Source organism: Aptenodytes patagonicus, chromosome 1 (genome assembly GCF_965638725.1).
Source record: "Aptenodytes patagonicus chromosome 1, bAptPat1.pri.cur, whole genome shotgun sequence".
NCBI classification, from domain to species: domain Eukaryota; kingdom Metazoa; phylum Chordata; class Aves; order Sphenisciformes; family Spheniscidae; genus Aptenodytes; species Aptenodytes patagonicus.
The window spans coordinates 199,472,421-199,497,347 of record NC_134949.1 but is presented as its reverse complement, the minus strand read 5'-3'; the positions used below and the strand labels follow the sequence as shown (position 1 = coordinate 199,497,347).

Here is a 24,927-nt window from a genome sequence, read left to right as displayed (position 1 = left end):
CAATCAGCTCCGGTGCAGGCGCGTCCCGCAGTGGAGTGGCGGATCGCGGTGTACAGGGGGGTTTCCTGAGCCGGGGAACCCACAGGGGAGCGCAGAGACCCGCCGGGAGCCGGCAGCTCTCACGAGGGCAGCTGACGAGGCGTGGGAAGGGCCAGGAGTAACGGCTGCCACCCCCCACTCCCACTAAAGGCAGCCCCAGGGAGCACTGCAACCAGGAGTGCTGCGACTAGGACAGGCAAACAGGGCGTGGCGCGTCAGCTAGGGCGTGGCGCAGCAGTTTGCGCGGCACTTTGTGCAAAAGGGCACTCAGGGAGGGCACCTCTTCGAAGGAGAGGCATTCCACGGGCCAAGTGGGGGACTCAACGTACACATAACCCAGCAACTAGGCACAGGTCAAGGGCACTCATCCTACCCAACCCTCAAGGCAGAATGGTGGGCACTCATCTGAGGGTAAAGGCCGCGGCTCCAGCTTGGGGGTCTGCACCATCTACCCCAGCGGCGGCCGATGCCTCCACGCAGACGGAACTGCTGAAGGGAGAGGCTGCAGTGCAGACCTCAGGCTGCAGGAAGTGCCTAGACCTCTCTCCTGGGGTAGGGACAGGCAGCAGACCTGCCTGCAAAAGGTGTGCCCAGGTTGAGGACCTCCAGCTGCAGGAGGCGGTGAGAAGACTGCGTAACATCAGGGAGGCAGAGAAGGAGCTAGATAGCTGGTTCCAAGTGCAGTCTGCAGCGGACCCACAGCCCACGGCCAAACAGCCAAAAACTCCCCCAACGGCACACGCAGAAGGGAGCGGGGTGGCCAATAATGCAGAAGAATGGACAGTTGCAAAGGCAGGGACCAGCAGGAGGAAGAGACTTCCCCTGAAGCCTGAGGTGCCCTTGCAGAACCACTTCACTGCTCTGCAGGCTGAAGAGGAAGGTCCTGTCACACCGGGAGGAGCGCTGGAGCTGAGTACTGCAGCCCGATCTGCCCCCTGTATAACAGCCAGCACCACTAAGAAAAGGCGACAGGTGATAGCAGTAGGCGACTCTCCTCTGAGAGGTTCAGAGGCACCCATTTGCCAACCGGACGCACTCTCTAGAGAGGTGGGCTGCTTACCGGGGGCTCACATCAGGGATGTCACCGAGAGGCTACCAATCCTCATACAGTCCACTGACGATTATCTGCTGCTGCTGTTTCACGTGGGCACCAGTGACACAGCCAGGAGCATTCTGGGGACTATCAACAAGGACTGCAGAGCCCTGGGAGCAGCGGTAAGGGACTTGGGAGCGCAGGTAGTTTTTTCATCAATCCTGCTGGTCAAAGGGAAGGGGTTTCAAAGGGCCAGTCGAATCTGGCGAGTCAACAAATGGTTATGGGACTGGTGCCACAGCCAGGGGTTTGGCTACTCAGACCATGGGACTCGCTCTGAGAAACCTGGTCTACTGGGGGCTGACGGGGTCCACCTGTCAGAGAAGGGGAAGAGCGTCTTCAGTCATAGGCTTGCCAAGCTGGTGAACAGGGCTTTAAACTAGAGATGCCGGGGGAGGGGAACCTCAATCCATCCCACTCCTACCAGTGTGATGCCAGGGCCAGCAATAGAAGCCCAGAGCCTGGAGAAGGAATGCAGGTCAGCAGGAGAGCGCCTGAAGAGCAGCACAAAGGAACTCCAGCCAGTAAAACAGCTTCATCGGGGGCCCAACTTCAACGCCTCTATGCAAACGCACGTAGCATGGGGAATAAACAAGAGGAGTTGGAGACGTGCGCACGCCTGCAGGGCTACGACCTTATTGGCATCACAGAGACGTGGTGGAGTGGCTCCTGTGATTAGAGTGTTGGGACGGAGGGATGCAGGCTCTTTAGGAAGGACAGGCAGGGGAGACGAGGAGGGGGTGTCTCCCTCTATGTCAATGACCAGCTGGAGTGCATGGAGCTCTGCCTGGGGACAGATGAGGAGCTGACCCAGAGCTTGTGGGTCAGGATTAAAGGGAAGGCAGGGACAGGTGACATTACGGTGGGGGTCTGCTACAGGCCACCTGACCAGCAAGACCGAGCAGATGAGGCGCTCTATAGACAGATAGGAGCAGCCGCACACTCACAAGCCCTGGTCCTCATGGGGGACTTCAACCACCCCAACATCTGTTGGAGGGACAACACAGCAGGGCATAGGCAATCCGGGAGGTTACTGGAATGCATCGATGGTAACTTCCTTCTCCAAGTGGTAGAGGAGCCAACGAGGAGAGGTGCTATGCTGGACCTTATTCTCACCAAGAAGGAAGGGCTGGTGGGGAATGTGAAGCTCAAGGGCAGCCTGGGCTGCAGTGACCACAAAATGGTGGAGTTCAAGATCCTTGGGGCACCGAGGAGGGTGCACAGCAAGCTCACTACCTTGGACTTCAGGAGAGCGGACTTTGGCCTCCTCAGGGATCTGCTGGGTAGAGTGCCATGGGACAAAGCCCTGGAGGGAAGAGGGGCCCAAGAAAGCTGGGTAATATTCAAGGATCACCTCCTCCAAGCTCAGGAGCAATGCATCCCAACAAAGAGGAAGTCAGGCAAAAAAGCCAGGAGGCCTGCATGGATGAACAAGGAGCTCCTGGGCAAACTCAAACACAAAAAGGAAGCCTACAGAGTGTGGAAGCAAGGACAGGTAGCCTGGGAGGAATACAGAGAAATTGTCCGAGCAGCCAGGGATCAGGTTAGGAAAGCTAAAGCCCTGATAGAATTAAATCTGGCCAGCAACATCAAGGGCAACAAGAAAAGGTTCTATAGGTACGTCGGGGATAAAAAGAAGACAAGGGAAAATGTGGGCCCTCTCTGGAATGAAATGGGAGACCTGGTTACCCAGGACACGGAGAAGGCAGAGGTATTCAATGACTTTTTTGCCTCAGTCTTCACCGGCAAGTGCTCGAGCCTCACCGCCCAAGCTGCAGAAGGCAAAGGCGGGGACTGGGAGAATGAAGAGCCACTCACTGTGGGGGAACATCAGGTTCGAGACCATCTAAGGCACCTGAAGGTACCCGAGTCCATGGGACCCGATGAGATTCTTCCGTGGGTCCTGAAGGAAGTGGCGGATGAAGTTTCTAAGCCACTATCCATTGTATTTGAGAGGTCGTGGCAGTCCAGTGAAGTTCCCACTGACTGGAAAAGGGGAAACATAACCCCCATTTTGAAAAAGGGAGAAAAGGAAGACCCGGGGAACGACAGGCCAGTCAGTCTCACCTCTGTGCCTGGCAAGATCATGGAACAGATCCTCCTGGAAGCTATGCTAAGGCACATGGAGGACAGGGAGGTGATTTGAGACAGCCAGCATGGTTTCACCAAGGGCAAGTCTTGCCTGACTAACCTAGTGGCCTTCTATGATGGAGTGACTACAGCAGGGGACACGGGAAGGGCTACAGATGTCGTCTATCTGGACCTCTATAAGGCCTTTGACTTGATCCCCCACAACATCCTTCTCTCTAAACTGGAGAGGTATGGATTGGTATCCCCACACCAGAGGCACGGGATGCCATCCAGAGGGATCTGGACAAGCTCGAGAAGTGGGCCTGTGTGAACCTCATGAGGTTTAACAAGGCCAAATGCAAGGTGCTGCACCTGGGTCAGGGCAACCCCCAGTGTCAATACAGGCTGGGGGATGAAGGGATTGAAAGCAGCCCTGCCGAGAAGGACTTGGGGGTACTGGTGGATGAAAAGCTGGACATGAGCTGACAATGTGCGCTCGCAGCCCAGAAGGCCACTCGTATCGTGGGCTGCACCAAAAGAAGCATGGCCAGCAGGTCGAGGGAGGTGGTTCTGCCCCTCTACTCTGCTCTGGTGAGACCCCACCTGGAGTACTGTGTCCAGCTCTGGAGCCCTCAGCATAAGAAAGACACAGACCTGTTGGAGCAGGTCCAGAAGAGGGCCACGAAAATGATCAGGGGGATGGAACACCTCCCCTATGAAGAAAGGCTGAGAGAGTTGGGGTTGTTGAGCCTAGAGAAGAGAAGGCTTCGGGGAGACCTTCTTGCAGTCTATCAGTACTTAAAGGGGGCTTATAAAAAAGATGGTGGCACACTTCTTAGCAGGCCTGTTGCGACAGGACAATGGGGAATGGCTTTAAACTAAAGGGGGGTAGATTTTGACTAGATATAAGGAAGAAATTTTTTATGCTGAGGGTGGTGAAGCACTGGCACAGGTTGCCCAGAGAGGTGGTGGCTGCCCCATCCCTGGAAACGTTCCAGGTCAGGTTGGACGGGGCTCTGAGCAACGTGATCTAGTTGAAGATGTCCCTGCCCACGGCAGGGGGGTTGGACTAGATGACCTTTAGAGGTCCCTTGCAACCCAAACTATTCTATGATTCTATGAGAAGAATATGGCAGGGACATAGAAACCCCATAAATCTGCAGAGGATGCAGAGAAATGTCATAGTAAGCTGTTTCATAATTACGCTATTCTTGGTATGTTATTCTTGGTATGTTATTTAGCAGCACCTCTAGTTTTTGAACCATACCATAAGTTTTCCAGCTTTCGCAGATGAAAAAAAGGACTCATTTCTAAAGTAGATGGAGGAGACCAAGGCTCATGCAACTATGCTAGCGGTGAAGAATGGAACTTCCTTTGAGAGGCAAAGTATTGACAACTGAATATTATTACAGCTTAATGATATTCTCAGCTGTGTTCAATGCCTTAACAACAGACATTTCAAGATCCTCCCTGCATGTAAGAATCAACGGAACAATCCTACTGCTTATGAGGTTTTGGGAAGATGTAGTGCTAAGGAATAGAAATTTGTTTAGAAAATTTGCTTAGGAATTTGCTAGAAATCAAAAATTTCCTTTTGAATTTCCATTGCAAAGAGATCAATGGAGACATGGGGGAGGCATGCATTATTGTAACCTGTCCTATGCAGTGAAAGACCAGGAGCAGAATAGTTACTTAGAGGTAATTTAGGGTAGATTGCTAGAAAGAAGCTTTGAAACTGGTGCCAAGAGGAATGGATTGGTTCAAATCCTTTAATACTGTAAGTTGTTCTTGTTTCAGGTTAGTCTGATCTTAGCGTTGTACTCATCTTGAGCTTACTCATTGATTGCAGATCTTGATCTGTACACACCTTATACACATGGTGCATCCTAGTAATGAATGTGTAAAGAAGTATTCCCAATGTGCTTTAGGATATGGGAAGTTTTTTCTTTGAGCTTATGTAAGTATATTTTTACTCAATTCAGTGCACGGTAGTAACAGAGGCTTAATAAGCAGAGGTTTAAATGAGCAGGGAAGAGAAATTTCATCTTCTCAGCCAGCTTGTTTGTACTTACAGTTGATGTCACAAAGCTAGTTGGTAGAAAACAAAATGGTGGCAGACTTTTTTTCATTTTCTGTAAATATTCGGCTGCATCTGGGCAGTAGACAATATGAAATGTAAGGCTTTGAGGGTGGATATTTCAGGTTTCCTTTTTTTTTCTGCCAGAAGGCCTCACACAATGTGACAAGCCTGTAAACTTAGATAATATTTCATTACCAACCCTCATTAATGTTTTAGTAGCTGAATTGAAAGGGGAAATTATTTTGCCTCCTGCCAGTCTGGGGTGAAGATGTGGAAGATATGGATCCTGGAACTGGCATAAAGGACAATTAAAACACTTCTGTCAGCACAATATGCGATGTGTATTCTCCATCCAGAAAACATTTGGTAAATTGACAGGCTAAATTGGTAGTCTTCTAAGAAATGTAAGTGTCTGTAATCATGTTAATGGACTCTCTGAGTCACTCCATTGTGACTTTTGAATTTGTTGGGCTGTTCCAGGTGCATGTTAACAGGAAGGAATATTAGAGATACTGAATTCCTGCAAGTTTTCTAAAAGAGATGGATAATTGAGATCTGAAGAAAATTCTGGTGTGTGAGCTCAACAATATTACTAGATACCAGAGAACTCATATAAAAAGAGGATATTATGAGTGCATCAGCCTCTTAAAAAGCTTTGATGAACATTCGTAACATTAAAAACAGAGGAAATTCAATCATTATGCACATAGCTGTGTAGAAATCACATTTCATAAATTTCAATGCTTACAGAACAATTTGACAAGGGATGCCCTATGACAAGAGCAAAGTTGATGGTGGAGTGTTGAAGGCCATACATGAGCAAGCTTCTCGACAGTGGCATGTTTCTGTTTTTTAAATGTTCATAGGGTTTTCCCATGGCTGAAGGTTTGGAAAGCCATTCATTTTAAAGATTATTAGGTATGATTGCATGTTTCACTCTCAAAAACTAATGTTCACTTTGAAAAAAGTCTTTCGAATTCTACTCTTCCTTGCATACACCTTATTTAAGAGGTATCTCCACAGGCAAGTTCCAGGTAACTGCATTTCAGCACAGTGGCTCACGGACAAGGAAGAACTCTAGAATGTCTCTTTGAAAATATTTTTCAGTGGACCACTTTGCAGCATTGGATTGCCTGGAAGATTGTGTCCATCAGGAACTGCTGTGCCTTTGAAAGAGTTTCTTTCAACTATAGGGCTCTAGTGGTCCTGTTCCTAAAATCTTTCCTGGATTTCTGCATTGGACACTGTCAGAGAGAGGATATGTTGTAGATGAACCTACAGGGTGGGATTTATCTCCAGATTTAAACACCTAATTATAGGGCCTATATGTGAATTAGGTTTTTAAGCTCCTGTTATACCCAGTGCAAATCTAGGGCTCATCTCAATTGTCCCCATGTAGGTGTCTAGTGCTATTTCAGATACCTCCAGGTGTCCTGTGTGACCTCCAGTCATCACTCCATACAGGCACAGGTCTTGCACAGGTCCCGTGCAACTACCAGGCCCACACATGTCTCGTAGATACACTAGGATGCCTCACATTTCACTTAGCCACTACATGTGAGCCTCCGAGCTGGGCCCCTGATTGATGTAGTCAGCAGAGTCCAGAGAACTATTTTTCTTAGCTTACGGTAGACACTTGCATTTGGTCAGCAGACCATCTAGCTCTTCACTGACCTTATTGGGAGCTCAGATATCTGGCTTATATGTGCGCACTAAAGGAGTGACTCAGGTACCTAGACATAGGCATCTAGTACCGTTTAAGATACCCTAGAGAATCAGAGATATCTACACGGATATGTAGGTCTCATCCTTTTGCAGCACAGGTGGAGGACAGGCAGTCTGCTCTAACTCAGGAGACATCTCTGCATAGACCCCTGGCTCTACTGCATTCAGCTTCAAGCATCTGAATTGGGAGCTGACTCCCACCCCTTACATACATATATCTGTATACATATATTTATATATAGCACAGATCTCCTCAGTCTGTTTTATCACAGGCAAAACCATTAATTGTCCCCTGAGAGGCTGCTCTAGGCAGAGAACATACTGGTTTGTTTATATTGCTCCTTTAATATTTATATATTTGTTAACTTCATAAATTAAATTGCATAGCCAAATGTAAAGATAATTGACTATGGGGATTTCTAGACCTTAGAAGACAAGACTGCCTCAATTAAAAAAGGTTCTATTTGTTGAACCTCCCAGTCTTCTTAACAGATTTATACTACTGGCCTCAGAGCTGATTCTTAACCTGTTATCAAGCACTGAAAGGCTGTTAAAATCTTTAGTTGAAACTGTCTGCGTAGTTGTTGAGTTGTCAGGAAGTGAAAGCAGGTAGGTTTGGCAGAAAGGATTCCAGGCATGGAGGGTTATGGAGATGACAGTACAGGACCACTAATTGTAGAAGGCAGAGATTTTGGACATTTTCTTTTTTTATTTGTATGCTGTCATTATTCTGATTGTAAACTTGGGTGAGTGCTGTAAAGTGGGGCTCAATAAATATAAAAAGAAGGGAAAGTAAAGCAGCACTGAAAATGTGACCTCTTGAGAAGAAATCTGACTTTTCCACAGACCTCATTTTTGCATTAACCTTCTCAAGATTTTGATTTATTTTAGATTTTATAAAGATTTTGATTTACTTTAGATTTTCAACTGTTTATGGCTAATCTGCACTCATCTCTTCATGGTAGAAAAGTGCTTTCATTTGCAGCATGAGCTGAAAAAAAGCTGAAAAAGCCAGCAAATAATGACAGAGAAGCACGTAATCATTCTAAATCTATAACACTTAAAGTTTTGGCAGAAATTTTTTTCACTGATTGTCTTTGAACTAAATCTGTATTTAGCATCATCAGTGTTTTCTGAACTTCTGCAAACTGCTAAAACGGAGGATTAGATTCACAGCTGGTGTAAGTCATCATCAATAACACTACCTGCCAGGAATCTATCCATAAGGATCCTCCTAGTCAATTTTTTTAATGTTGCCAATAAAAAATGGCTCATCATTTTGTACAGGTCAAGAAACTATCATGTTCCCCCATATTTTGGCATGCTTTTTTTTGCCACTGCTTCAACTTTGGAATATTATGATTTAGCATTTGTTACAAGGTGATGGGTGCATATTGTAGAACACATTGCCTACCTCAATATTGAAGTTGCTAGCAGCTCTATTTATGGCACCAGCATACCAGCTTCTGGAGTCTTTCTTTAGTAATTGTCACAGGTTTTTCTACACAGCCACCCACCCTACCTCTGATGCATATAAACACAGACAATTTGGGTTTATTGCCAAGACGTAATGACACTTAACGTGCAGCTTTTTTTGAATTTGAAAACAGTCAGCATCCCTCTAAAACATCAAAGAACAACACTTTTGTAAATCCATATCTCCATCTCATATGCAATTAGTCATCTCCACCTTTATGGTACAACTCTTCTTAAAAGCTACATGTTGTGTTCATGTGCCCAAATGAAAAGAAAGGTGATGAATATATATATGAATATATATATTAAAAAATACATTTTTATATATATTTTATATATATAAAAATATATGAAAGACTGAACATGTGGATAGGCTACTATATCTATTTCATCTATAAACTTAAATATCCCTTACACAGCCTTCTGCATTCATGTCTGTCTATCAATATTTTAAAACCTGTCAGAAAATTCTAATTAATCAGATGCCACTGGGAAAAAAAATACTCAGCTACCCACTCAGGCAGCTAGGAGTGGGAAGAACCAACGTCGTGCCCTCACATTCCACTTCAAGACTGTGTACTTCAAGCCCGACAAAATAGCTTTGCATTGCCTCCTCCATACTCATTACTAGCTAGACTGTCATTAATCAGAACATTCAAAAAGGCACTTAGTTCATGAACTTCTGTGGGAGACATTTTCAAAACAAAAATGATGCTTTAATCTCAACAGATGAAGAGCATTACACAAGTGATTGTGACTGATATTTTCCAAAGTTACTGGAGAAAGAGTTTTAGATAAGAAAAAACTATAAGGCATCATGCAGTGCTCATAAAATCTTTCTCTTTTCTTCCGCCCCTGCTTCACCAATATAAGTCCCAGTTCTGTAACCATCCCTGGAAGTATTTAAAAGACGTGTAGATGAGGCGCTTAGGGACATGGTTTAGTGGGCATGGTGGTGTTGGGTTGATGGTTGGACTCGATGATCTTAGAGGTCTTTTCCAACCTTAATGATTCTATGATTCTATGATAACTAGGTGAAAATTCGAAATAACATCTTAAAACAGCAGGTCCAACATCTTTGTAGTTAAAGTCCATTGCAGGTGTGCTGGACCTACAACCTGTATATATTCCCCTAGTCCCCTCCATGGTGACCCACACTGTTACCAGGAGGAGGTACAATCCCGACATAGCAGCTTCCCCATGAACACTGTTGGGTTGTGGGACAACGCAGGGTGGGGAAAATTATATCATCCCGTGAGGCTTGGAAGGAAAATAATGGACCGAAGCTGACTGGATGCTCTGCATGTACTAAGAGAAGCCTGAGACTCAAGTTGGGCTATGAGCGCAGCTCCAGAGAAGAGCACTGCCTTCATCTCAGGACCCTGGAACTCCTCAAAGGGCAATTTCAAGAAGTACAAAGATACTGAGAGACATGAAAGGGTGATGAGGCCACATGTGGGGAATTTCCTAGGAGATAGGAGCTCTGTCAGACCTGATAGGACCTCTGTCAGAAGTGCAGAATGTAGGCTGCCAGCATCTCAGGAATGGAAAATGACTCTTCAGGCTCTGTGCTGCTTTCATGCTGTTTCCTGACTTTTCACCTTCAGACTTTTTATCTATTTCTGGGAATGCTGCCAGACTGAAGGTACTTTGCCTGCACAACTGTCTAGCCTTGCTGTCTGTGTCCCTTCCCAGATAGTTTAGGTGAGTGCCTGAACATCCATGTAGTACATGGCCATGTACAACATCCTTGACACATCCTCACACAGGAGCATTCCCTCCTCCTGGCTGTTCTCCTACATCCTTTCATTCTCTCCAAAACCACATGGCAACACTGCTAAAAAAAAATCAGATGCTGAGACACATTTTGGCATAAGATCAATCATTGTTTATTCTGATGAGAATTGCATGCAGTAGATTCAAGTGAAAGACAACTTGTATTGTCAACACCTCCTCTTCTCTTCTGCCTTCCCCCACTCCAAATAATTATCAATCAGCTAAATGCATCAAGATTTATAAAATATAACTTTAGCTTGTGGCAGCAAAATAATGCCCCCTCTCTCCCCACCTCCCCAAAGACCCAAGATAGCAAGCTTTCCTACTGATCCACCTCAATAACTCTTCCTGTGCAGGAGTTCACAGTGGCTGCTAATACACTGAGTAATACATAAATGCCAGAGCAAGCTCTGAGGTGCTGGTCTGCCTATCATCCAGATCAGGGGGCTGGCCAGACCTCTCTGTAGCTTTCTACTAGTTCTTTCAACACCCAGATGTGGGATGATGTACTGGTGCCTCCCTGGGAGAAGATGCTGCCACCACACGACCTGGGGCCTGGGAACTCCAAAATGTCCTGGATCCTTTTGTTCACACACGGCTAAAATGTCCATGGGAAGCACTGTGCATGTGGCATACAACAGCATTAGGATATGTTTGGCTGGGTTAGGTTCCTGGATTCACACATGGTGTGCAAAGTATCAGAGCTGCTATCTTCTTACATACTACTTCTCACCTCACCTATCTCTTCCAGATGCCATCTTCCTTATAATATAAAAGCATATAATCACAGCTTGCTGTGCTTACTCCCTACATCAAACTTTTCATCTCTTTCATTTCGTCCCTTTCCCTCAGAAATAAAGGCTAAAACATACCATCCGTTTTACCTAGCTGCTCAGGAATATGCCAGTTGTAAAGCCTACCATGACTGGAGAGGCTACTAAAGAGGCCCTTAAATACTGATGAAGAAGGGTTGCTCACCGTCTGTCTGGAAAGAAAATGGTAACTAGCCTTATGCTCTTCCTGAGGGAGTCTCAAAACCTGGTAGTGAAATCAGAAACTTGAATCCATAGCTCTGGGTGCAACCCAAATGGTAGCTAACCAGGTTTATAAAAGTACGGGAATTATGGGGAGAATTGAGGTGGTGGAAGAGGATTCTGCAAAGTGAATATATCTTACTTTGGGGTGGGTGGACATCAGGTCCACTGTAACTAGGTGGCATTGGCAATCCCTGCTGTGATCATCTCCATCTCAGCATCATAGAATGGTTTGGGTTGGAAGGGACCTTTAAAGATCATCTAGTCCAACCCCATCTTAACTAATTTCTAGCCTTGAAAAGGCAGTAAAAATTCATGAAGGTGCTGAGATGCTAATTCAGGTATCAGTATCTTCTACTACTTCCTAACCACATGCCAGACTCTTTTACCCTGTGTCTGGTACCCATATGCAATAGGCTCTTCACTAAGGAATATGCTGCATGTCTTTCAGTCCTTCCGAAATGTCTGTCTGTACCTTTAAAGTTTTGGACATTTGGGTTTTGTCTGTTCCAATAAATACTTTTTTTCCCAAAAGCCAACATGTTGAACTTATCCTTTCTTGGGCCTTTGAGACACTGCCAGGAAAATGCATGAAAACCAATGAAATAAAACTGTCTATGCCATGGACTTGTATTTATAGAAGCCAACAATGTCTGAAGTCCACATTGAAGAAGCTGAGGCCTGGCTTCCTGGTTTGACTTTGGCTGGCAGGGACTGTGACTGGGTCTGTGGGGGTGAACAAGCAGCAGAAACAGAGGTTGCAAGTATGACATGGAGAAATTCAACATGTATAACATTTCTTAGCACAACAAGTAGAAGACAGGGATTTTTCATAAAGTAGTTTATGATGTGACCTTACTGGTTGTCGCAAGAGAGCGAACAAGCTATGAAAGGTGCAGGAGGTGGGTATGGTCTCTTTTCAGCTTCCTACTTCCAGCCCTGTGCCAGCAATTTCTTCTTTCTCTGCACATGATGTGACAGCAGAGCACACAAAAAGAGAGAGGAGTCAAGCTGATCCCAAAGACCTTCTGTCTCCCCTTCAGGAAATGAAACGCACATTTCACAGCATTCTTGCAGAGGTGGAGTTAATTGAAGCAATTCTTACAAAGGTTTCCTAAGCCAAGGCATCAGAAAGTATGCACTGACTCTTATGCATTGACTGTTCTGCTAATGTTGACCAAACAACACCTTGCTGGGACACCCTGGAAATGCAGAGGTGATGTACAAGGAACTGATGCACTACAGGCAGAAAGATCTTCCTGTTAATAGAGAAACCTGTCTGGACAGCGGACAGGAGACAGGGATAGAAGTCTCACTGAGGACACCAGCACCTCTGGAGAAGACAGTGTAAGGGTTACATTTGATCTGTGCATCCAAAGCACCCACAGACTGAGTAACCTGATATATAGAAGATTTAGCTCCCAAACTGCCTTGATGGCTGCTAACTTTTCGGTTCCAAACTGACTGGAGGAAAGCTGCAGGGGCTGGAGTCTGCCAGCTTCAACCTTCTTACCATGACCCTCCCTCTGTGCCCAGCAGTGTTTTCACATTAATTGACTTCCACACCACAGAAGGAGTGAACCAGGGACAAATCACTGTAATCACTTCCCTCCCCGTTCTAAAGTTCTCCCTCCTATAGTAATTCCTTTATGTTTGCAAATGCCAGTCTGGCATTAGCACGGTATTTTTTTCAGACATCTGCAGAAAGCTGTCCCTAGGGTGTCCACCTATAAAAATACCCACAGTATCACAAGATGGACATCTAATAGTGAACAGGGAGGCATAAAAGCACTACAATATGCTTTTGCTAGCCAGGCAATGCATCTAAACATTGCAGTCAGGTTCCCATGCCCTAATACAGTGATACACAGATTCAAGTTTAATAACTGAGACTTGAGCTTCACTTATGTGCTTTGTAGCATCCTTAGAAGACAGCTACCCCTCTGCTTCAGTCTTCCCTAAATACACATGCATATTTAGGCAGTCAACCACCCAGCTAGAGATCGATGCCTGGGTTCCTCAAGCAGCAGAGCATGCTGTGATTTAGATAAAGGTATTCTACTCATTTTTTTATGCTACCGAAGCCCCACCCCATCTGTGGATGCTGCATGCAATTTAACAAGATAAAAACGTTTTCTGCAGATACTAAATTTTAAAGAACAGCTTTTTTTCCCTCTTAATTTGGCATTCAACTATTCATCAGGGTAAGCAACAAGTGACTTGGCAGATAATTCAGGACATATGGCTTTGAAGAGCTGGTGATTTAAAAGTACTTGCACAAGTTTCCTCAACTCATTCACCTTAATTTGTGTTATTCTCTTTTATGTGTGCTCTAGCACCTGGTTCAGCTAAAAAAAGTGTAGAAAATATAATGCAAGTGATGAAATAACCTTTTCCTGAGTTGTATTAACGTATACCACAAAAACCTCACTCACAAACTGAGTAACAGAAGGAGTCAAATACAATTCAAAGCTGTTAAACATACATGCCTCATCTGTAGTCACCAGGTGGCACCAGATTTATCCATATATTGATAATCAGCTTAAAACCACTGTAACCCATGCGGTCTTTGAAATGCAAAGCACATCACGTATGGATATTAGGTAGATTCCAATAGCTGAGTGGTCAGTAGACTAGAGAGTTCAGATATAAGTTCAACAAGATCTGACTGTTTTTGGTTTTTGGTTTTGTTTTGGTTTTTTTTTGAGGAGGAAGCATTAAAGAGTAAGATTCAGTGGCATCTCCTAATTTTGAAGATATTGGTTGGAAAACTTCTCCAAAAATGCAAAAATATATTATTTTAACTAAATGCACTGATTCTTGGTCAGAATTAACATCTTTTTACATTTTTCCTCCTTTTCTTTTTAAACATTTAAATGTTTAAAGAATTAAATTCTGGAGAAAAGTCAGTTCTTTCAAAAGATGCATTTCAGCTACCCTGAAGAACTGCAGCTTTCCGTTGATACAAGAGGACTTTTTTTTCTGGCTTTCTGACATTGTCAATGAGCTCTTGAATTATGTGGGAAATCCTATGCTTAAAAATTCTGTCGTTTTACAAATATAATCACATTATTGTATGAGGGTAAAGCTGAAATTAGCTATGCATCATACATAGTATATTAACGCGTGAATATAAAAAAATAGTGAGAGCTAATTCATTTACTTGTAAATCATGAATCATATCAGCTTTTCTCTGCATTTGAATGTTCATAACTTTCAGCACTAATGAAATATTTGGGAATCTAAACTGTTTCTTGAGCTTGGCAGTATTTAGCACATGCATTTTTCTTATTCCTTGTTATCCATCTCCTCTGTGAACAACTTTTCATCAGGGGCAAAAAAAAAAAAAACAAAAGGGTGAAATCTTGACCTCACTGAATCAATGGCAAAACTCCCACTAACTTCAAGGAGCCAGGTTTTTACCACACATGTCCAGCTTTACACAAAGAAGGAAAACCAAACAGGCAGAGATATCATGTTATTAGAAGCACAGAGTCTGAAAATGAATCATCATCTAAACAGTATGGCAAATGTTTACAAATAAAAAGTAATCAAAAAAAGTCAAGCTGTAGTTTGAAATGGAGTTTCAAAAGGAACTTGATTCTCCAGGGAAAAAAACCTTATCTTTCTGTCTAAACACTGAAAATATAAATTTTACTATATAATTCTAAGCATCCAGGTTTCATATCTTTAGCCTATTGTAATGATTTTTCAGCCAGCAGGTATTTTTGATTATATTAAATATTCACAGTTGTATCAGCTTCATTGCAGCAAAATGCTTACTGCAAAAATGTAATCCACATTTACATTCTCTTCAGCATGACCTGTTCCTAAAAATGAACCAATGTGATCATCTACATATCATCTATATATGATACCCATGGTTGTTGGGATCCCCAGTGCAAACAATGGCATGCACGTGTAAATAATCGATTTGTTTAAAGGCCATTTTTTTGCAAGCACTGGCTTGCAAGCAGTATTTGCATTTGCAATGGGCAAGCCTAGCCTTGTACAGACACAAAAGGAGATGTCTTTGTTTCGAATGATTTGTGATTATTCTTCATGCTTTACGGTAATGGGAAGACCCTCAGCAAGTGCAGCTGTGAAAAGAGAATATAACTTAGCTTTTGTAAAACACTTTGCTAGATTAAATCTGAGAAGGATGTTAACATTACCCCACAAGGAAACCAAGGAAGAGAAGAAGCAGCACCCTTCATACCAGCCAGCAGTGGAGTGTGGCACTGAAACAATGTGCTTAAGCTCCAGCCCAGAGAGCTAACCTCTAGTTTGGAGTAAAGCAGTTTGTGGCTAATTTAACACTGTAGTATGCACCCAAAAAGTAAGCCTGTCTTTCATCTGCTATAGCATGAAGCTCACCTAAAACAAGTCTTACTATTTGTATTCAAGCGTTTCCGTTACAGTAGCTGTGGCACATACCAAAAAGTAGTCCTGAAAGTCTAAAAAACAGCCTGAAATTTAGGCACTTAGGGTAAGGTAAATTTGTAGACTCTTTCTCTAGCTAGTCCAAAAAGTGGTTTATGCCATCTTAAGACAAGTAATTGAGAAAGACAGCATGAGTTGCTCTCCGGTGATCTCCATTTTTCTCCATTGGTAAGGGGAGCCCAGGCAGCCAGATCAGAGATGAGACACAGCTTTGGATGGCTACCATCAAGTGAGATGAACTCTGCTCTGCAAATGGCAACTTCCACTCTAGAGGCTGGAGAATGGAGACACAGGTGGTTTAACTGCCTTGGCACAGGGCTGTGCACTGAGTCTTCCAGGTCCTAGTACACTGCATTGAGAAATTCCCATACATTGTATTCTTATCTTGCACTATCAGTTGAAAAATAACGAAACGAGCCAAACATAAAGCAAATCTAGTTTTCTTCCCTTTCTCTGACATAAATCTGTTGTCATTATAAAGGAGCTCTGCTTTTACTGTCTAGAAGAGAAGGCAGACACACACATTTGTACAAAGACCTACTATATTTCTTTCTTTCCATAACAAAAAAGCATAGAATTCATGTTATTTTATCAGCAAAAAATATACTCTTTACCTATTATCTGCGATTCTATCCATAGCCAAGTACATTATACTGTAATTAAATTATATTGTATGCATTACCTGTGAAAAGGCTGTAATCATTTCAACATACTATTCATTGAAATACATTAATAAAATACCTATAATACATGAAAATTGAAATAGATGAAAATACAATATGATACTATAACTATTTTTAAGGTTTTCCTTCCTGGAAGAGTCCTAGGAATATCAGAATTTATGGGCTATGTTATCCTGTCTCCGCTGGTTTCTTAAAATGAGAAGGATATGCAAGAGGCTAACAACCTCCTAGAGGTGTCTCAAGGCACTGCAAGGGGAAGCAGAGTAGGTATCACATTTATCATGAATGAGACTGTATGTAATGATTTTTCCTTTGCGAGAAGACAGGGAGAAAGGGAGAGGAGTTTGTACCTTTTTAGCTGTACTTGATAGGATGGACAACTACTGGAGATGGGACTGAAGTTCTGATCAATTGGGTCATGTCTCCTAGTGTTGCCTTGCTGAGTTGGGAGATGGTGACCTCCACATGGAGGGGTTGAAACCTTCATTGACTTTAAAGGGAGTTTCATAATTAATTCAAATGGGCCACATCTTACCACTACTATTCTCTTTGGAATGATTTGCATCTTTAAATGATTAAGGATTTTCCACTAATATCTGCAGGCATAATGTTACCATGTCAGAGGTCTCACAAGCAAAACCTAACTGTTTTATCAACTTCCAGATTTTCCTGAGTGAGTTTATAATGGACGCAAAGCTCTGGCTTGAAGAAGTTTAACTTTTCTTACTGCACAGTCTTCCAAGAAAAGGGTTTTACGCGTGATCGGCTAAATGTGAGCCCAATTCTGGCTTTATATAGAAAGCAGTTAACAATTCGCTCAGCTGTAAGTGGAAAACCTTGTTATTTGGGCTGGGGGTAAGAAGGATGCAGGATGTTTTTACCCTTTCTTATTGGAAGCTAGATCCCATGTGACTTAACTACATTAAACTGATAAGCCTTGTAGACTTGTGCAGATTTGATTGAATGACAGAGATGACTTTGACAGCCTTGAGAAGTGGGCACCATTTGAACCTCATGAAGTTCAACAAGGCCAAGTGAAAGGCCCTGCACCTGGGCTGGGGCAACTCCCAGTATCAATACAGGCTGGGGGATGAAGGGATTGAGAGCAGCCCCAAGGCCTTGGGGGTACTGGTGGATGAAAAGCTGGACATGAGCCAGCAATGGGCACTCGCAGCCCAGAAGGCCAATCGTATCCTGGGCTGCGTCAAAAGAAGCGTGGCCAGCAGGTCGAGGGAGGTGATTCTGCCCCTCTACTCTGCTCTGGTGAGACCCCACCTGGAGTACTGCGTCCAGCTCTGGTGCCCTCAGCATAAGAAAGGCACGGATTTGTTGGAGCGGGTCCAGAGGAGGGCCACGAAAATGATCAGGGGAATGGAACACCTCTGCTATGAAGAAAGGCTGGGAGAGTTGGGGTTGTTCAGCCTGGAGACGAGAAGGCTCTGGGGAAACCTTATGGCAGCCTCTCATTATACAGAGGGGGCTTATATGTAAGACAGAAAGAAACTTTTTACCAAGGCCTGTAGTAACAGGACAAGGGGCAACTCTTTTAAACTGGAAGAGGGTAGGTTTTGATTGGACATAAGGAAGAAATTTTTTACAATGAGGGTAGTGAGACACCGGAACAGGTTGCCCAAAGAAGCTGCAAACGCCCCATCCCTGGAAGTGTTCAAGGTTAGGTTGGATGGGGCTTTGTGCAACCTGGTCTAGTGAAAGATGTCCCTGCCCATGGCAGGGGGTTGGACTAGATGATATTTAAAGGTCCCTTCTGACCCAAACTGTTCTATGATTCTATGATGTCTAAACACAAATTAATACAATGCATACAGCATCAAGTTGTTGATTTTCTGATTTTAAATACTTGCGTGCAAGGATGATGCTGGTTTTGTTTTTCTTTTTGCTTACTCTCTTTGCACAATTCTCTTTTCATTAGAGCAGACCACAAATCTAGAGAAAATCCTGCACATACCTGTTTCTCCCCACTGGGCTTCTTGTGGTTTAACAGCAGCTCCACGGCACCAACTACCTCCTTTCGTATGGCATGCAACAGAGCGTCTCCCACATATACGTTAAAACTTAAGAGCAGCTCAATGAGCTCAAGGTTCTCATTTTCAATTGCAATAAGGAGTGCAGTTCTTCCCAGGGGATCAATGCAATTAATATTGATCTTGAAATAAATTTCTGCTTCCTCCAAAGCTTTCTTTACACTGGCATAATCTCCTTTCTCCACGGCGTTCAGATAGGCTTTCTCTGAATGAGACAGTTCGGACTCCGCCCGTACAATACGAAGAGGGATACGATCTCTGTAGGGAGCATTGACATCTCTTTTGTAGTAGAACTGGGCCATATTTTATGCCATTCTAATACTTTGTCTCTGCAATATGAAAAGAAAGATTAAATCAGTAATATATTTTGGAGGTACAGTGCACCAAATTAATATTTGCAATATAGAAGTATTTAAAACTCATACTAAAAAGTGATGTTAAAACAAGAACAAATGGTGTCTATCGATAGAACTTGTAAGATCACCAGCAAAATGTGGAAACCAAAGCATATAACCGAGTTGTTGCAACTTACCAAGTCAAAGCCTATCTGTCAGCATACCATTTGCTTGTATGTATTCCTTAAACCTTTGTCAAGCACGAGGTGATATGATACAATGTAGTTTCCACCAAATACGTAGCTCCACTTCATCCTTAATTTCTTCATTAAGTTCCACTACCTCGTTTCCCACAGTTTAAAAGTATGCTCATATACAGTTGCTGCTGCTCAGTAGACTACAGGACACTTACACCTTTTAAGCCTGATTGTGGTAGTGGTTATGTCACTTAGAGATTGGTTCAGTTGCCCATCTAAGGTACCTAGGCCTCTTTGAGATGCACTGGTTATCCCATCTGCACTCCAGCATGGCTTGGGTCTTTCACAAGGCCTGTGCACATTTGGTACCTCCATGCAAATGTCTCTGATATCCTACACAACCCAGGCATCACTCAATGCTTGTGTGTGGACAACTAAATACAGCCCTCCTTATCTGTTTCTTTAGCTTGGGCAGAAAGAACATGTTAGAGTTGGAAAAGTTATTAGCATTTACATCTTCCTAGTGCTGCTGAAATACCCTGACTTATCTGTGGCAGGCATGGATTGCACAGTTCAGTGGTGAGCTTTCCTACTAAGATTTTGATTCAATCTCAAATGCTGTTAGAAAAACATTCATATAAAATGCTTTTCCAACCACCACTTACTAACATATAAATTAGAATTCAGAGCCTAAAAGGAAAAACAAAATCCATATAAGATAAATTTCCAAGGACTGGTAGATAATCATCATGGTTTTGATTCTGAACTATTCCGTTCTAAACTAGAATTAATACTGAAACACTGCAACCATAAAACAACTCTAAAGTCTTACATATAATAAAACATTTAATGCCTCTGCTTTTACTCTGTATACTTTGTGCAAGGACTTTGCAAAAATAATTCCTTCTAACAGGATGATTTTCTCCTGGCTCTATCTTCTATCTGAAAAAAATAAGAAAAGGAAAAGAGGGAAAAGGGAAGAGAAAAATTTGACTTAAATGAATAGGGTATACTAAAAATATTTCCTTCTGAAGTTCAATTAGAGGTTGAACTGCTTATTAAGTCAAAGAACTGTAGTTTCTTGTCATTTTCTCGGCTGACAACGCAAGTTGCAGTAACCCACTGCCTTTTCCTCCATTTCCTTCAGGCATTTAAAAAAATCTCTGTTGAGATCCTAATTTGGAAAAGATAATGTGTATTTTTATTATTGTGAGGTTTTGATTTATCAAAAAGTTCACTAAACACTGTGAGGAACATAGTAATTAATCTGTTCCAGTCTCTTTATGCAGTGCGATGAGAGGTAAGTACAAAGGCTATTACTAAGTTTTCTTTGTTTTCCAGAGCAGATCAATAGGGCTTGAGGCAGGCAGGAGACAGCAAAGGAGACACGTTAGAAAGAATTCCCCTCCAGATCCATATACAGAAGCTGAGCAGTTGCAATCCTTTGCAAGATGTTTCCCAATTCTCCCTCCAAGATGGCATTGGTCTGCAGTCTGGGCTACTGGAGGTTGCACAGTCTGTGGATTATGTTCTGTTAATCTCACTCTAAGTGAAATAAAGTACATATCCATTGCACTGTTTTGTACCCCTGGAACAGAGTTATCACATTCTTATTGTTAATGCACCGTATTTTACCAGTTTGCTTTTCATTCTTGTTTTTCAAAATTGCAAGTTCAATTCAAGAAGAAAAAAGTGTCGTGTATGTTCAGCTCCAAATTAACAGACTTAAATGTAGATGTTCACAAGTAGATATCTACAAGAAAGGTGGGTTGCTATATCCCATTACAGCCATGGAGATTTAGGGCTCCATTCCACTGCTCACAAATTGTCATCTGGTGCAGGATGCTGAAGGGCGTCCTGCCTGACTCCAGCTGCCACCTCAGAATGACTTAGGTCTCACAAGGGGCCTATTTCATATCTGTCAGGCAGATGATGGGTTAACCAACAACAATGCACAAACATTATTCAGTTTCTTAATATCTACAAAGAGTTCCTCAAGACCCCTGGAGAAAATTGAGTGACTGCAACTGGAAGGTTATTGCTAAAAGCTCCTCTCTTGAAAGCACAGGAACAAATAAACAGATCATTGCCTCCCCATTTCTTGGGAGTTAAACCAGCAATTATCTTGGATCAATGAAACTGGGCATCATAGAGATGATTATGGTAGAAGAAGACTACAGCGATTTACAGATGGGATCTATTATGATTTCATTAGAATGATTTGGGGTTTTTTTGTTTCTTTGTTTTTATGATGTCTGGGGAAGGTCTATTATTGCTTCATTGTAAACCCCAAAGAAAACACTTGCTGGAACCTCTTGCGTTCACTCTTCGTGATTCTTGAATAGGGAAAATTAGATCTAAGCTTAGTTTGTCTCTTTCAGAAGAGAGGAAGAGGAGCTCTACTTTCCAGGCTTCTCATTGACATGAATTTCAGCACAGAATCATAGAATCATTTAGGTTGGCAAGGACCGTTAAGATCATCGAGTCCAACTGTTAACCTAGCACTGCCAAGTCCACCACTAAACCATGGCCCCAAGAGCCACATCTACACGTCTTTTAAATACCTCCAGGGATGGTGACTCCACCACTTCCCTGGGCAGCCTGTTCCAATGCTTGGCAACCCTTTCGGTGAAGAAAGTTTTCCTAATATTCAATCTAAACCTCCCCTGGCGCAACTTGAGGACATTTCCTCTTGTCCTATCACTTGTTGCTTGGGAGAAGAGACCAACACCCACCTCGCTACAACCTCCTTTCAGGTAGTTGTAGAGAGCGAGAAGGTCTCCCCTCAGCCTCCTTTTCTCCAGACTAAACAATCCCAGTTCCCTCAGCCGCTCCTCATAAGACTTGTGCTCTAGACCCTTCACCAGCTTCATTGCCCTTCCTTGGACACGCTCCAGCACCTCAATGTCTTTCTTGTAGTGAGGGGCCCAAAACTGAACACAAGAGCTGTAAGAGCTAGGAGTAGGGAGCAGCGGTAAGGAAGTCTCCATTTGCTTTGAGTTCCTCTGCAGGAACAAGAGTCTAAAGAAACAAGAGGTCCAGTACACTAGACCAGTGCGAGGGGAATTAAAGGAAACAAAAATTTATGGTGCAAAACTTAGCAAAACTGGAATTATAGTTTCCACAGAGTCCATACACCTGTCAGAATAAAAATACTTCAGAGAAGAGATAAAGACAAAATAACTTGCCCTGAAAATAGGAATATAAGCACCCATCAGAAACACATTACAACCAGAAGCCACTAAACACCATGTGACAGATTGTACCTGAGCCATCCAAGTATTCAGACTCATGGGGCTCAAATTCATATCCTGGAGGAATTCTTTTGGTCTTGTGTTTCTTTATTGAACTTGAGGGGAATTAGGGACTGGGAAAGAAGTTCAAGATAAAGACAGGAATTGATCTTCAATATTGTTCTGCTCTTACCTGTCATCCCCATAATCCTGACTGGGTATATTTAAGACGTGCCATAACTAATGCAATATATTCAACATTTAGAGAAACCTTCTCTGACTTGAGGAAGAACAAATAATGGACTTGGTAAAGCAAAATAAATTCTTTTGATCAGTTTGGAGAAATATCACAATACCCTCTTTCTACATAATCTGTGGGTTGGTTTGTATTTTTTATAGGAAAAACAAACTATTACAACTGACTTTGCAAGACATTTGATGATTCCTCTGACCAAACTGATAGCACTGAAAATTACTACTGCTTTAAGAAGTAATGGTACATTGATCAGTATTCTGATCTACTAATCCATGCTCTAATCCAGATGAGGGACTTAGTTACAGCACTTACAATAAAAGAGCTAAAACCTAATAATGTCAAGCTGTGCAAGGATGAAATTTACTCTTTAAGACACTTTGTATGAAGAGATTACATAAGATACTATGTCTCTGGAATACCTGAATAACTAGGCCCCAACATGCACAGCATATTTTGAAATTGTGGTGACTAACTGTAAACCCAGCTATGAAATGTTTTAGGAAAAAAGTCTCACTGCGTGCAAAAGGAAGAGGAATTCATTTCAAAAATAGTCTTTACTAGATAATTATGTCATAGCTGAAAATATATCTGTTTTGAAAGTGCATGTTTCTCCAAACACAGTTAAAAAACAATAAAACACTTAGCCTAACTTTCCCACAACTAGAAAAAACAAATGAGCATCAAATAGGGTCAGATATTTAGGTGATGAATGGATTGAGAGCAGCCCTGCCGAGAAGGACCTAGGAATGCTGGTAGATGAAAAATTGGACATGAGCCGGCAATGTGCGCTCGCAGCCCAGAAAGCCAACCATATCCTAGGCGGCATAAAAAGAAGCATGGCCAGCAGGTCGAGGGAGGTAATTCTCCCCGTCTAACCCACTCTGGTGAGACCCCACCTGGAGTACTCCGTTCAGCTCTGGGGTCCTCAGCACAGGAAAGATCTGTTGGAGCGGGTCCAGAGGAGGGGCACAAAGATGATCAGAGGGCTGGAACACCTCTCCTATGAAGAAAGGCTGAGAGATGGTAGTGTTCAACCTGGAGAAGAGAAGGCTCTGGGGAGGCCTTATTGTGGCCTTTCAATACTTAAAAGGGGCTTTTAAGAAAGACAGAGAGGGACTTTTTAATAGGGCCTGTAGCAATAGGAGAAGGGGTAATAGTTTTAAACTGAAAAAGGGGAGATTTAGATTGGACATAAGGAAGAAATTTTTTACAATGAGGGTGGTGAGACACTGGCACAAGTTGCCCAAAGAAGCTGCAAACGCCCCATCCCTGGAAGTGTTCAAGATTAGGTTGGATGGGGCTTTGTGCAACCTGGTCTAGTGAAAGATGTCCCTGCCCATGGCAGGGGTTGGACTAGATGATCTTTCAATGCCCCTTCCAACTCGAACCATTCCATGATTCTATGTTGGTTTTATGATTTTCTTTATCAGTATTTGCAAATATGCTGTTCATCACCAAGCTAGCTGTAGAAATGATAGAATAAATATTAACAAAAATATTGAATAATGTTATATACATTATTATAAAAAATAGTCAATAACTTTCATGCCATTAGTCTGACCACATTATATACTATATACTTTAAGATACACTTTAAGAACTTAAAGGAAGTTTTCAAAAATACAGTACTATATCTACAAAACATTGCAGCTTGACATCGGTAAAATTTTTAGCTATAAGCTAAGTAATTATAACACATGAAATGTAATGGATCTATTGACCCCTAGAGTCAAGCCATTTGCAATGACAGGAAACCAGGCAGAATGCTTTAGTGCTTCTCCAATGGCATGAGATGTGCCCAAGCCAAGGTTGGCACAGAGCTAACATCCTATGGAAGATTCATCTCACTTAATTTTAGGAGCACAGTTGATTTATTTAAATATTGACATTTATCATCATATTTTCACATTGCTTTGGCTACCTCACCCCATCTTCCACTGTTTCTGCAGAAGGACATAGGTTTCCTTAGCAGGTCCCATGTCACACCTGCCAGCCTTGGGCCAATGCAAGCCCTGTGCCGATGTCCTGGGCATCTCAAATAGCCCAAACACCCAGATTCTGCTTTAGCAACTGACTCCTGCCCTCAGTGTTTACAGATGAGAGTAAGGCACTTCTTGAGTGTAGTTTTGTCTGGCTTGTTTTAGACAGCTACATTAGGATGAGAAAAGTCATACCCTTCTATTAACATAGTCAAAAATTAATTGGTTTTAATTTCCCTTTCAAGGCCCTCGTCAGCTTGATTTATGACTACTCTCATATTATTGGACTTTGTGACCTCTGAAACCTAGCTTACTGTATTGATCGGTCCTTTCTCCCCTGTTTGTAAGCTCCCAGTTACTCCTAATTTCCTTTCTAAACTGAAGACTCAATCAATTAGGTTTGGAATCCTTTTCCATACATTTTTAAAACATCTTTTTGGAAGCAAAAGTCACAATTACATTTTGT

At 42.8% G+C, this 24,927-nt stretch overlaps 1 protein-coding gene across 1 annotated transcript in view; it reads right to left on the bottom strand.

Annotated features, from left to right (window-relative positions):
• The window catches only part of TRPC4 (transient receptor potential cation channel subfamily C member 4), a 172,213-nt gene that overhangs the window by 88,520 nt on the left and 58,766 nt on the right, over positions 1-24,927 (bottom strand). Inside the window, exon 2 of the mRNA XM_076354478.1 lies at positions 18,386-18,790. Within this exon, the coding sequence (XP_076210593.1) occupies positions 18,386-18,763 (378 nt within the window). The 5' untranslated portion in view covers positions 18,764-18,790. The remainder of the gene's footprint in view (positions 1-18,385; positions 18,791-24,927) is intronic.